This window comes from Malurus melanocephalus, unplaced genomic scaffold, assembly GCF_030028575.1.
Source record: "Malurus melanocephalus ecotype Western Australia unplaced genomic scaffold, MMel_1.1 scaffold_556, whole genome shotgun sequence".
Classification (NCBI taxonomy): Eukaryota; Metazoa; Chordata; class Aves; order Passeriformes; family Maluridae; genus Malurus; species Malurus melanocephalus.
This window is the reverse complement of record NW_026623788.1, coordinates 58,257-72,813: the sequence shown is the minus strand read 5'-3', so window position 1 is coordinate 72,813 and position 14,557 is coordinate 58,257. Positions and strand designations below refer to the sequence as shown.

The window sequence follows — 14,557 nt, the reverse complement described above, 5'->3', positions numbered from 1 at the left end:
CCTCCGCCATCTTCGCGGCCGCCCGAGGGGCGCGGGGGTCCGGGCGGGTCCGGGCGGGTCCGGGGCAGCGGCGGTGGTGGTGCCGGTGCCATCGCCGTGGTACCTGCGCGGTGCCGCCGCCGCCCAGGCCCGCGGCGCAACCCGGGGCTCCTGCCCGGGCACCCCCTCCCTGCCCGTCCTGTACCGCTTCATTTCCGAGCGAAATGACTTGCACGTTCTTCTATAAAAACGCGAAATAACCGAAAATAAGCCCTTCTTCCCCTTCTGTGTGTGGCGGTTTTTTAGCGCTTCCWGCCCGAGGCTGTGGGGATGGTTCCAGGTTTGCGGGTAGGGAAGCCGAGGGTGCTGCTGAGGAGACTCCTCTCGCTAACTTTGTTCGTGTGCTGCTGCATATCCTAAGGACAGGCCAAACCTACAACCCCATTAGTTTACAGGTGGAGTTCAGATCCTCTGACACCTGTACAAAGGGAGCAAAAATGAGGCTCAAAAATGAGCCCAAATTTCCTGAAGTGGAGCAAGTGAAATGAAGAAGGAAAGCTTCTGTTTGTGGTGGCATGGGTGAATTTGGCCTTCAGCAGTGGGAGGATCGCATGGAAGTGCCCAAGATAGATAAAAATCTGTAAAGAGCCGTTTTCAGTAATTCCCTTTTTTCTGAGCTAAAACCCCGTGAAAATAAGCTTGAGGGAAGCATTGATATGCCTAATGTTTTCAATATTCAGAGGTTGAGTGGATGTTAGATTCCATTCCTTGAAAGAAGTTTTCCTCTTTGCACAAGTTAAGTGTTGACCTGTGGTTCAAGGACACCTCTGTATTTGTGAGAAAACAGAAACTTCTATGTGTGTTTTTATCTCTCTTGTCCAGCTTGTCAAATTTATTTTGTTATTGCTGTTAAAATGGGCTTTCTGTAACAGTAATGTCATGGAAGGTTTCTGTAAGGAACTGGTGGAACAGCTTCTTTGAAGTGATTCAGTGTCATTGAGTACACCTTGAAATGATACAAACGTCTGTTGTTCAGGCACCCATTTTACAACATTACAACTTAATGTTCTAAAAAAAAGCATCATTCTTAAGCAAGTTTCTAAAACTGCTTTCCAAGCAAGGCTGCTTGCTTGGCGTTTCTTGATGTTTTTGAAAGAGTGCTGGTACCCCAAGAACCCACAAGTATGTTTTCTAATGAGCAGTTTAGATTAGATAACAATCTTTGTGCATGGTGTCAGCTCTAGCCTTTCTTGTAATATCTTTAGAATGTAGCTTTGTGTGTTGTGGACTTGGACAATTATTTTGAGAAAAGGTGCTGGCACCAAACATTAGAATTTAAGGCAAAATGTCTTTGAGTGCCAGTTGTTTCTGTGCATGTTTGTCCCCGAACTAGGTTAATCATGTTCAATCTAAAGATTCTACAATGAGACTGCCTCTTTAATGTAGGCAGGCCCTTCCACCACCTATTTCTTAAATTTAAGCCTTGTTTAAAGCATGCAGTCATCAGTATGAACTGAAATGCTTAAGTTTGTTGGTACAAGACAAATATTGTGAGTGTGGTGATAATATCTTACAAGAAGAACTTCTATGAAATCCKGAAATTACAAGCCTGAACTATTATGTGCCAAATGAGGAGGAATGAAGTGGCATTGCATTCTATAAATTTGAGATGAGATTAGGATAATTCCATTGTATGTCACAGAATTTTAAGTCTTGGCGCTAAGACTAGTAGGTTGTCTTGTGAGATAAACGCCAGGGTGWGGGGCTTCTTCTGGAGGCCACCCCTTCAAAGCCTGTGGGGAGAGTTTTTCAGTGCTCAGTGAATGACCACTGAGGAATGGACAGGAATTGTGATGGTCTCCTTGCACGCCAGAGTGATTTGTGTTTTTTCATCCTCGAGTAATATGTGCTGACTATTTTTAGGCTTAGTGTTCATGATGGTAGGCTGGGTGCTCAAAATGCTCTTACACGGATTGTTGGTAGGTTCTGTAGTTCTCTGTGCTARACCATATGAGGTAATGCTTCAAGAATGTGCTGTACAGAGGTTATTTATTGGTGCTTCAAAGAGCTTGCTAAATGTATTATAGTTAGAGTCAAAATTACTTGCTTTTGTTGAAGTTTAAGCACTAAAAATTCTAATTTGCTGGCAAGTGATATATTCCCAGATGAAGAGCAATGATATTAGAGCTCACTCTGCTTGAACAAAACCATAGTGGCAATTAATCTAATACATCCATACCAAGTACATAAATACTGTTTGGTTAGAGACTAGCACAGTAAGATCTGGCCTCTGAGTCTGGTGCAGTGCTTCCTTAAACAAACACCTGGTTAAATCAYCTTTGCTCTTGAACTTCCTTAGGATTCTTCACCCTCAGGTCTTGTATTTGTGTACCTGTGCCTCCATGTAGGCTATTGTAGGCTTTTAGGGATTTGCTAATACAGAAATGTGAAACAGCTGAGGAAGTAGAGTAGCCTTCAAACACATTTTAGGATTTAAACAGCTGTGAGTAATTTAGCAGGACTTGACTCTGTTGAACTCAATAAAGTCTTCTCATCAATACCTATGAATAAAAAAAGGTGCAATATATATTCATAGGTAACTAGGTAGTGTTGAATATAAGATTATACTGTACCTTGTGCCATTTAAACACTGAGCACAGGTGGCAAAGGTCTCAGAGCTTTCAGGACATCAGCAATTGCACTAAATATATCTTAGTCTGATGATTATTAGAGGACCCAGGATGGTTTCTACGGTATTAAAAAAAAAAAAGTAAAAAAAAAAAAATCCAAGTCTGATAATTATTGTTGTTTAGTATTAGGTAATATAAGCTTTTATGGTGAGAGGAGCATTTCTTGCTTTAGCAGATTGTATGGCAGGCTAGGTCAGCCCTGCATTTTGGTGTGACTGCAGCATTTGCTGACATAGTTGAATTAGCAAGATCAAAGCTTGTTAGCAGCAAAAGTGGGCTGGCTTACATTTGGATGTTGGTGTTAGAAGCTTGCTCAGAGTAGGTACTCACTAATGTGTTAAAGCTTTTATCCTTGATTTCAGCTGTATAACATACTTAAAACTCATTGGTGCAGCTCCTTTACTCTGCTTTTTGTGGAAARGAGGTTGTCACCTTCAGTGGTGGAKRGCTGCTTTCCTCTTTTACATTTCGAGGAACATCCAGTTTCATTTGAAAGAAAGCTGCACTAAATTTAGAAAAAAAATCAATGTTGTAATGCTTGAGTGGATTTCACAAGGTTTGAGCACACTCATTAGTGTTTCTAGCATTGTCTGCAATGGTTTTGTTTCCTAAATATTTACCTTTAGCAAAACAATCAGTCTTACAAAGCAGTCTCTTTAGCCTGATCTTTCTCAGGTGTGCTGTAGTCTTGTGSCTTGCACTGAATTAATTGCACTTGAATGTACAGCATCATTGAAGCAAATTGTTCACTGAAGACCTCAAAATGGAAGTTTTACTCCTTTAAATTTGATTTCTTTGCATATTAATAGAGAGTGTAGTAGCATATGTTGATACTTAAATTCCCTTAACTCATGAATAATCCTGTCAAACCGAGTTCATTGTAATTAAGAACTTAATAACTGTAATCATTCTTCTCTCTTTCTTCTTTCCCTCCCCGCTTTGTAGAAGAGAAACCCCAAAAACCCACACACTCTCCCACGTTAATGGGCATCTTTGTACTGTAAGGTTTTAGTGCTGCACTAGACAATAATTACTATTGTAAAAKGCCTTTGTGTTTTATGTAGTGTACACTGAAATTTTCTTCTAAGCTGTGTTTGGAAATGGGAAACATGAGATGAAGAGATTTAAGAACACAYAAATACACTAAAATTGTATGTTTTTTTTTTTTTTTTTAAATTTTGGCACAGTCATTTAAATGGTAACTATTACTATTTCTAAACTCTAAATAAAATGGAGCAGGGAGATGTTGGGTAAGATGTTGCTGAATCTTCCTGATACTTTCCCTTTGCAGACTTGTTGTGTTGTYTTGAATGAACAAAAAAGGAAATGCAATACTGTAGCTGTTCTGTCTGTGCTCTGACACATCTTAAAACAGATTTTCTCCCTGGCYTCAGGAACATGCATACTCCAGGAATTCTTTCCTTTCAGCAGCTTTCTTGTTCTGTGTTCAAGAGCAGAAGTAGGCAAGTACMATTAGTTGATTGCTGCAGTGAATTTTTAAATCTGGTAAGGCCAGTGTGTGCACTCTGTTGGTGCTGTTTCCCTGTTGTAGCTGAATAAAACAAATTGGTTACACATCTGCTCTTTACTGTTACTCTGATGAAATATTTCCTGTGCCTGGTTACATCTGTTACAGAAAGGTAGGTGGCGGAACTTTAAYTTAACACACTGTAAAATATCCTGAGAGTTTAATTAAACAGCATATCTGAAATGCTGAAGTATCTTTGCATTCAGCAAGTAGTAATCATCTCTGGTCTAGACGTTTTTTAGGACTTTTTTTCCTCCCCTACTTCTGCAGATTTACTTTGTCAGAAAGATTCTTTCGAGGCTTTGACAGATCGTGGTGTGGAGAACTCTATGCAAACGTAGTGTTTTCCAAAATGATTGAGCAGAATAGCTCAGTATGTCTCTTAATCTCACTTTTTAATAATACAGTACTTGTGAACTGCCACCCTTAGTGAATATAGTTTAGTAATACAATACACTTCCTCCTTCCCCCCTGCCCCCCTCCGGCTCCCTTTTTTCTCAGAAAGTACTTCTTGTTCAGCTTTATTTACTCTTGATTGCKAATTTTTAGCTTCTGTGAATTTAGCTGCTTTTGATTCAGGAAGCAAGATTCCAATACTTCTTGGTGATCTCTCCATCCTGCTGAGTATAAGGAAAGTGAATTTAACAGATTTTTCTTTTCAGAATCYATTTGGAACACTTGAAAGTTAACTATATCTGACTAATAATATGTAATGGGTTGTTTTAAAACACTTTTTTCTTATTCGGTTTGACTGCAATTTGGTGCCTAGCCTTAATTTGTTTTCCTTGATTCTCCCTTTCCTGTTGTTTGGCGTGTTCTAACTACAAAAGTTTCAAAAAATTGAAAGACTTTGRCTGGTTTGTATACTACTGACTGTTTCACTAATCAATATTTAATATGGTTTTCATAGGATATGTAACATGACACTGATATTCTGGACAGGTAATTTTCATTGTTTGAAAACCTTACATAATAAGGGGAATCAGGTAACTGCTAGAAATGAGCACCTTATTTTTTTAGCATCATATTGCCAAGGATCTGTTTTGTGAAATCTACTCTTGAAAAACCTACAGCTTCTTATTGCTGCAGTTAGAATCGAAAGAGTTCTGAAATYGTCAAAGTGAAGTTAATCTTTAAAGGGACACTGTCACTTTTTAAAAACGAAATTTAAATTCTGATTCTTAAAAAAACTCTTTAATTATTGATCCCTTATTAAAAGTTTGTAAGGCTGTTTGGTGGGATTCAGAACAATAATACTAAAGGCAGTGAAGCTATTCCCCTTGGCTTCTCCTTCCCATCCTCTGTATGCACATGCCTGCTTGTGGCCTCTTYGGTTTCAGCTTTGCTGTGGCTGTGTGCACCCTCCTGCCGAGCCTGGGAACAGCTGCATGTTTGCCCTCTCCAGAACGTGCATGGGTGGTGTGTCATGCTGCTGCATGAGGAGRGGGCAGTCCCTGGCAGTGACACTGGCAGTGACACTGGCTGCAGGTGAAGTGCTGCTACCAAACAGAGACAGTAGTGGATGTGTTTCCTACCCAGTCTGCTCCTTTTGCTCACGAGCTGCCAAAGTACAAACTTCCGTCTAGTTACCGTGAGAATTTCACTMGGCAAAGATGTAACCACGTGAGTATGACTGTGTCCCTTTAAATTCTATGTGCTACAGTGTAGAGCTGCCAAATCTGTGTGTGCTGATGCTGAGTGCTGCAGCTGATTCCTTGAGGGACAGGATAACATCCAGAGGGACCACCACAGGCTTCAGGAGYGYGCCCATGCAAACCWCAAGTTGAACAAGGCCAAGTGCAAGGTCCTCGGAGCAGTCCCCAATATCAGTGCAGGCTGGAGGGTGAATGGATTGAGAGCAGTGCAGCAGAGAGGGACCTGGGGATATTGGGGTATGAAAACCCAGATGAGAGGCAGCAATATGTGCATGCAGCCTCAGGCAATGGCACAAGAAAGGTGTGGACCTGTTAGAAATGGTCCAGAGGAGAGCCACAAAAATGATCAGAGTGCTGCAAGCCTCTTCTGTGAATAAAAGCTGAGAGAGTTGCGGTTTTTAGCCCAAGAGGGCTCTCTGGRGGGACCTTGTCAATGTCTTTCAATAGTTAAAGGAAACTTTGAAGAAAGATGAGGACAGATTTTTTACCAGGGCCTGTAGTGATATGAAAAGGGATAACAGTTTTAACCTAAAAGAGTTGGGTTAAAAAGAGTTTGATTAAATAGAAGGAAGATTTTTTTTACAATGAGGATGGTGAAACACTGGCACAGATTGCCCAGAGAGGTGATGGATGCCCTACCCGTGGGCAAGGGTGGGTTGGACAGGGCTCTGAGCAACCTGAAGSAGATGAACTGTCCCTGCCCATTTCAGAGGAGCTGGACTAGATGTCCTTTAAAGATCCTTTCCAAAGCAAGTCATTCCATGATTTTATGAAGCGCTCAAAAAGGCTATTTCCTGGTGAAGTCCTCCAGAATGAGCTAGCTTGTCAGAAAGGGCAAGTGGAATCTAGTGTAGTTAAAGCAATGCCTGGTAAGGCATAACCTACGTTAACATCTTTGTGTATATCTGCATTTCAGGAGCTGCATCTGGCAGGGATTAGAAATTGCCTTTTGTTTTTTTTTTTACCCCTCTGCCCCCGGATTTTAAGTGAAATGATGTTAATGGATTTATGGGATTATATGTAACTATGTRTATGAATAAAACTGTCTTAATAAATCTGCCTGCGTGCACTCTGATGCTTCAGCCTGAAAAAGTAATCCCAAACTGCAGAATAGGGTAAGTGAAAGCCATTGAAAGAGTGGTTCCCAAGGGAGAGAGGAMGGAGGGTGGAAGAGGCGAGAATAAATAAATGTACTTGGGATCTGATCCTCTTTTGAAAAGAAATAGAAATGTGATGAGCACAGAAAACCTGTTCCTCATTCTTGACCATATGTCCATGAACAGGAAGATACTTAGTGAAGCCCAGAAAATTGGCAATAACTGTTTATGAGATGAGCTTCTAAATTTTTTTTTGTCCTGTCTTTCTATGGTAGAGGAGCCTAGCCACAGTGAATAGAAAAAATGAGAAAGTACTCAATGGTAGCTCTTTCTAGTCTTTCTTCTTTAATTTGTGAATATGGCTAATTAGTTATTACTGATTAATCACACATAAAAAGCTCTGATGGGATTAGGYGCAGGGGAGGACTCTGGAGAGTCCAGAGGATATGAAAATAAATTTAGTGCAGTACAGGTCAGGTGCAACCTGAATTTTATTTTAGATTCACTGTGGAATTGGTGTCAGGTTACTGGAACTCGGTTGTTCCAAAAGCTCATTAAAATACCAWGCTTTTTAATAAGGATGGATAGACATTAAAACCTTAACTAAATCTAGTCTCATTTTGATGCAAATTTCTGTATCTTTATACATYTTCATTTTGTGGCATAAAACCTAAAGGAGATTTCAAGCTGTTGTTATTCATGGTGCATACTGTGTTTTTAGTAAGGTATGCTTTTCCTTGGCTTTATGATCAGTTAAAAAGCTGARAACACCATGTCAACCTGAACTGGTTAATGCCTGATCTTGTTAATAATGGTGGTGCTCATTCCTAGCGTGAGATCCAGCGTGTTGGCGGATCTTAAATTGGAAGTGGCCCTGGGTTTGGTTTAGATTTTCTCTGATCAACTTGTTTAAAAGGAAGCTCAGTTGCCTGGTTAGCTTTGCCAACTCTGCTCTCCTATTTCTCTGCAGACTATTGCACCTATTTTAAGTTGTAATTGTTGTTTCAGAAATGATTTATGCTGGAGAATGAATTTTTATTCTGTTCTCAGTGTGCATGATTGAAAAATTTTGGGTAATCAATCCTAAAACATTTGAAATGTTTAACAACTGGGACCCCATGAAACAAAAAATAATTTCTGTTGAACATTGCATTTAAATTTTAAAAAATCCTGTAATTAAATATTGTAAAAATAAGATTTTCACAGTAAAGAACATATTCTCCATATTTATGCAATCAAACATAATTTGATTTTTCATACATATTCTCCACATTTATGCAATAAATCAGACATAATTTGATTTTTCCTAAACAGGGGAAAGCAGCAGCTCATACATGGTAATATTGTTTGGCGATACTGTCAGGTGTTTTTAGGCATATTAAAATGCATATATTTGGCTTTAACAAGGTGACTGAAATGAACCACATCAACAGCTGCCTGTTAAGTCAGCTGCGCTTTCAGAATTCTCCTAAGTTCATGGGTACTTTCATCATTAAGGAAGTGAAACCATGAGCTGCTAAAAATGGTGGAAAGTAGTTTTCAGAACTTCTGTCATGAAAATTTATGTCTAAACAAGAATATCTGTTAAATTTTATACAGTAACAATTGAAGTTGAAYAATACATTTTTAACCTGACAGTGTCCCTAAATTACCATGTTTGCTTTCATTTTCCAGCTGGGTTTTAATTTTGCATGCATTTCAGTGAACTATAGTATGCATAATAGTTGTTTCCTGGAAGCATTTTGGGGCTGTCTCTGCTGGTGTTCTCCAAAATGAGCAAGGAAGTGGAATTTATTTTCCTTTTGTGGAGGTTTGTTAGCTAATGAATAAGTAATGCAGAAGTGATTCCATTCTATTTACATACATGCATATGATTTTGAACTTAATGTTGTTKGAAGAACAGCTGTAAGTAAGAGGGATCTCTTCTTTTTAATGACAATCCMAACAACTCCAAACTTCAGTAGAACTAAATATTTCCATTTTGAGAAAAGTATTGAAATGGTCGTTCATTTGGTGAAGCAATTTGTAATGTGTAATGCTTGTCCTTAGTTTATCATAGGACCCTCTGTGAAGCTGTTTTTTTGAAGTAATGCCAATAGAAAGTGGAAGTTGTGCATCTGCTCGCCAAGCAAAGCAGAAACGTAAATCACACAGCCTTTCCATTCGAAGAACCAACAGTTCCGAGCAGGAACGGGCGGGACTGCAGAGAGACATGTTGGAAGGRCAGGTAAGGTAATGCTTGGCAACTTAAGCAACTTTTTAATGTTTGTTTTCTATGAAGRCAAGCTAAACAAACTTAAAAATTGAAATATGTCCAATAAAGCTGCATGAACAACAGATTTTGTTGTTTGTAAGTTCTCCCTGCCTTTCGAGATCATTGATGTGAATGTTGACAGTTTCAGGTTGTGTTGAGACCTGTGGAGTTTATCAGCTTCTGTGTATCCTTACATGAATGGTAAAACCATGAGACAATATAAAACCCAGCCTGTTTATTTCACAGCAACTTTCCCCTCCCCCTCTGAAAAAAAAAAAAAAAAAAAAAAAAAAAGGTGCAAGTTTGATTCTTCTTTTCATAAGTTTGCATTTGAAATAGCAGCAACCCAGAAGTGCAAATAAACCAAAATACTTCTTATGATTACTCTGATAGGGGAAATATTGGTTGGAAGGCTGTTCTGCATTCCTTTCTATAAAGTAAACAAATACTGCCTGCCTGCCAAAAGTGTGAGCTAACTCAGATTGTTGTTTGTGTGGGATTTTTTTTTCTTGTTTGGCTCAAATGAAGGTGCATTCTTCTGTGGATTAAAATGAAGGGAAAGAACAGCAGCCACTACTGTAGCTTTCTTATCACATCACTGTAGTGGGTGTAATCTGGACTTGGAGTGTGGCACCTAACAGTTCTGAGATTACCTGTAGGTAAGGCTTCTGTCAGAAGTAGTGCTGGCAAAGATAAGCAAATACTGGTTTAAAAACTATTTATTGTCARCTTGATTACACAGTATTAGCATGGGCCTAGCAAAGAGGATGCAAAACTTAATTCTCATCAGAGAGGTGGTTTGAAATACAAATGGAGTTTGGCTATGAAAAACCTCACACTGGAGTCTGCAGATACTCAGATGGGATAACCTGGTGTTTTCTCAGTATTGTGACTGGTTTTTTTTAATTGAATCTATTTTTCAGTAAATCATAGCATTAGTTTCTGGGAATTAACAGAGCCTAAGTTGTTGCTTCTGGTCCTCTAGAAGTTGGAGAATATGAGTACTTGGATATAAAACTGTTCACACATTTGGAACCACTGCAGCTTTACTTCAGGATAGGAGTGAAGGGCAGCTGAGAGGTCAAGACATGCTGTCACCTCTGCCTAGTAAACATGTTAAGCTGTTTTAGTATTTCTTAGCAARCTCTAAGTGTATTATGTTGTAATACATATATGTTTAAAATGCTTTGTCATCTTGTTTAATTTTGTTGACCTTGAACAGGCAGGTGGCAGATTCTAACGAGTAGAGAGTATTAATGTCCTGTCACAGTGGAGCTGTAAAGTGCATGACATCTAGCTAAAGACTTTTGCAAATAAAGAGAYAACATTATTACCTGCTATTTGAATAAGCTAATTTAAATAATGCCAGCTTTAAGGAGAGTAAAGGAAGTAGATKCATTTTACTATGCTGGTTACTTCATTACAAGTTTAGATTTGGTTATGCTTTCAGGCTCTGGAAGAAGTGGTTTGGAAACCTTTTCTACATCTCCTTTTTGGTTGCAAAAGTTGTAGGATAAGTTAGTTTCTTCCATAATCCTGCCATATGAAATTATTAGGTAATTGAATTAGAAATAATTCTTCTAACTTCAGCATTTCTCTTAATAGTGTTTAATTTATTTAGTATTCATGTTTAATCAGTTTTGTTTCAAGTTGGTTTTATTAGGATCTGTTTTGTGAATGCCCGAACAAAAGTACCATGTCAAGGGAGAGGCAGATGAAGAAAGGAATCATGTAGGGAGGCTTAAGGAGCATGGCCCCACTTCTTCCAGCACAGTGCCACAGCTTAATCCAGCTGTGAACCTGTGTAAAACTGAACTGTGCACAAAGCAGGTATGCTCTGTATCATGGCTACAAGTGGTTTCTCTTGCTCTCTCTTTAAAACTTTGGAAATAACTTACACAGCCAGGATCATGGCAGGCCTTTCCTGCTGTGCCTGCAGACAATTCCCGGGGCTGTGGCGGAAGGTGACTCAGTTAAGTGAAAACTTTTTAAAAAGAAGTTTATAGCTGGCTACCTCGGTAAATAGTAAGTGTAGTAAGCCAGTTTACATATGGTGTTCTACGAGCAAATGGAGAAGAGAATGCTCAAGTAATATCTGGGAAGGGAAGGATGAGAAATTGTAGTTTTCTTCACACTGAGTTATGGTTAGTGACAAAAGTATGTACATGTTAAAAATACATTTAAAATGTTAGATTGTCTCAAGCTTTGGTAATAAGGTACACTGTGTTGACAACTTTCTAACATGTTGCATGGTCAACTTCTGATTTACTTTATCAACTGAAGGTATTTTTTTTTCTTGAACTGGAAACATCTTGACATTAAATTATTTTTTTCCACTTCTATTTTTTTAAAATGAATTGTCCATGTATCTTTGTTTTATTAGCTTTCTCTAGTAAAGAAAACTGAAAGAAATACCACAGGTGATTTGAATTGTGTCCCTTGAAAGAGAAAGAATATATAAAATGAATAATTTTATGATGGACAGAGCTATTTGGTTTGTGGTCTACACTAGCAGTAGTCTTAATTTCCCTCCTTGCTGGAACATTGAGATAACTGTTAAAATCAATTCAAGACTGAAGATTAATTGTATCAAATACATGTAAAGAAAAATATGACYCCCAATATTTTGCCTCCTAGGATTCTAAGCTACCATCTGCTGTCCGGAATACACTCCTAGAACTTTTTGGACAAATAGAGCGGGARTTTGAAAATCTGTATATTGAAAATTTGGAATGTGAGTATCTATTTTTTTCTGGCAACTTATGAATTGTTTGTGTTTAGGTTATAGTAAAACCAATTAAACACTTACCTTGGATATTGTAGTATAATTAGTGTAGCTTTTCTGTGAACAGTTTAAGAGTTGTTTTGAACTTGTAGCCAAAGATGGAGTTTGTACTTTTACAGAAAAATCACTTTCTTAGCTCTTTGACACAAGCAGTGAGAACTTTGTTTTTATATTTACAGGCTTAATTTGAGCAATGTAATATTAGTAAATAAAATTGGAAAAGTGACTTACTTGAAAAAGTGTAAAATGGGATGAGTTTGGATCTAACGACTTTTACATTCCATAACCAGCACCTGCAGCTGTTCAGGAGTTTTGAAGTCAAGCACTCAGATAAAAATTCCGGATGTTATCTGAAAAACATGTTATTTGTTTAATGACACTGCAGTTGTCTGATAATGTAAGTGATCCAAGGTGGTGTAAGAGGATCCCAAGTTAAGTAACAGAGGCCTGTACAATAATACAGTAAAACCTCTGCTCAATTTCCCTTGCTGGAATTTTCAGCTGTGTTGCATCAACTTGGCTTGTGAATTGTGGAATCTGTCTGATTTGGCTCCAAGTCAACTTTTTTTCCTCACCTAATCAGTTCCCACAGTTAAACCAGACACTAATGTTTTAAAAAAAAAAAATCCTGCCTGCCTTTTTGGAAATGTTCTGGAGTTTTTTATTCTTTTAAAACCTGCAATTGTGTTGTTTAAAGGCTGTCATTGAAAGTACATGTTTTTAAGTGACAATTTGCACAATTGAATTCTGGCCTCCTGCTGAGAAATTGGCTGGTAGCAAGAAAAGGAGAGTTTCACTCCYCAGCCTTCTGAAATGCTTGTCAGTAAACAAGTGGTAGATTTGTACCCTCCAGAGTATGATTATTTTCCTTCTTTTCCATTTCTGTTTCTTTATCTACTTTCTTCACCTCACAACTCTAGGTATGATTGTGATCTCTTTTCTCCCCCYTGACAATTTTTCTTCTCATGCTCAGTCTAATATTTTTTGTTCTTGGTCTAATTCCTACACTAAGGCTGCAGTTACACAGAATTTAAAAAAAAAATTCAAAGTATAAAAAATAGTCATTTGCAGCACTACCGTTCCTGTGGGACTTTAATAGTAGACAAATATTCTGGGAGAAAGCTATTTTGTGATTAATAAAATTTTTGTTAAGAAAGGATATGCTGATTCTGTGGCTTAAATGTTTATGATGCAAGTTTTCTGTCTTCTGCTGGATTTAATTCAATATAGATGGATCATGTATTTCATAGAAACAGTTTTGTTAATSCTCAGCCTCATTTATTAGTAAGAGTAATTAGAAGCCACCAATACTTTTAGTGGAATCTGGGTCAAGGCTGATCTCTGGAAAATTCAGCGTGATTCTTGATTTATATCTTGGTGAGACCTGCTTTTATAAAATCCCAGCTGATCTCTTTTTCTGTCTTTAGCATAAAATAACTTACTTACTAACCACAGCAGTTCTTAAATAGTATGATAATGTTGTTATTAAGGATAGTCAATTTTTTGTGGTAATGTGAATTTTTGGCACTCCCGTCAGTGCGTCGGGAGATTGACACACTGAATGAACGCCTRGCGGGTGAAGGACAGACAATTGATGGAGCTGAACTGAGCAAAGGACAACTGAAAACAAAAGGTAAGAGAGCCACAAAGATTCCTAAACCAGTATTTTTGAATTCACTGTTCTGTACTTAGTGGATCAAAACTTAGAATATTACTGAAGGGAATTAATACCAGTTACTTATACAAACAAGCTAATGCTGTATTTCAAGTATCTTCCTTTGCATTTGTCTCAACAGCCAGTCATAGCACCAGTCAGCTTTCTCAGAAATTAAAGACAACYTACAAGGCATCTACTAGCAAGGTATGAGACAAATTAAATCTTAACTTATCCATGTATACTTGTTAGACTAACATGACTGTCCTTTAAGTTGCAAATTGTTTTTTCTTTAAGCTGGGGAGTGCTGATCTGTAAGTATATCTGCCTCCTAAGGAGCAGTGTGTTTTGTTGGATTCRTTGATTACCCGTTACTTCAACCATACCTTATGATATTTTTACAATAATTGCTTGCCTTTTTTGAAGAAGGGATGTTGGAGGGGAGAGAGTGTGCACATGTGTATGTGGGAGTGCTGTTTTGTAAACAGAACTAAGAAAAATAACTCTTTTTCATGAGGGAAATAGAGAACTTGYGAGTGGATTTCTGAATAAAGATTTGGGTATTGCAGTTGAAATGGGGATTTAAGTAGGTGTTTAATATGTACTATTGTGTACTATTATAGATTGTTCCAGTGTCATAGCTAAAAAGTAAAAACAACCTTAAAACCACAATTTGTTGCCTTCATGTTGCAAGCCTTGACTCATCAGTAGCTAGTGATGTTTTTATGCTTGGTGTTTTGGCATAGTTAACCTTTCTGATGCTGTTAATTTTGTACATCTGCATCAATCTGGTATTTTTGTTTTCCTCCCTCTCTCCCCTTTTTCAGTTTTTTCAGAGTTTACCTATTGCTCCTTTTTCTCTRTCTCAGAGTCATCTCATGATACATCATTAAGGTTAAATGTGAGGAAACAACA

General features: G+C 38.1%; 1 protein-coding gene across 2 annotated transcripts in view; it reads left to right on the top strand.

Moving 5' to 3' along the window:
* Nucleotides 1-14,557, top strand: part of WDR37 (WD repeat domain 37) — a 46,958-nt gene that overhangs the window by 201 nt on the left and 32,200 nt on the right. The window contains exons 2-6 of one of the 2 annotated variants that reach the window (XM_057382219.1): nt 5,108-5,139; nt 8,999-9,176; nt 11,841-11,937; nt 13,526-13,621; nt 13,785-13,849. In XM_057382219.1, coding sequence (XP_057238202.1) covers nt 9,039-9,176; nt 11,841-11,937; nt 13,526-13,621; nt 13,785-13,849 — 396 coding nt within the window. In that variant the 5' untranslated portion in view covers nt 5,108-5,139; nt 8,999-9,038. The remainder of the gene's footprint in view (nt 1-5,107; nt 5,140-8,998; nt 9,177-11,840; nt 11,938-13,525; nt 13,622-13,784; nt 13,850-14,557) is intronic. The other variant, XM_057382220.1, reaches the window with a different exon arrangement.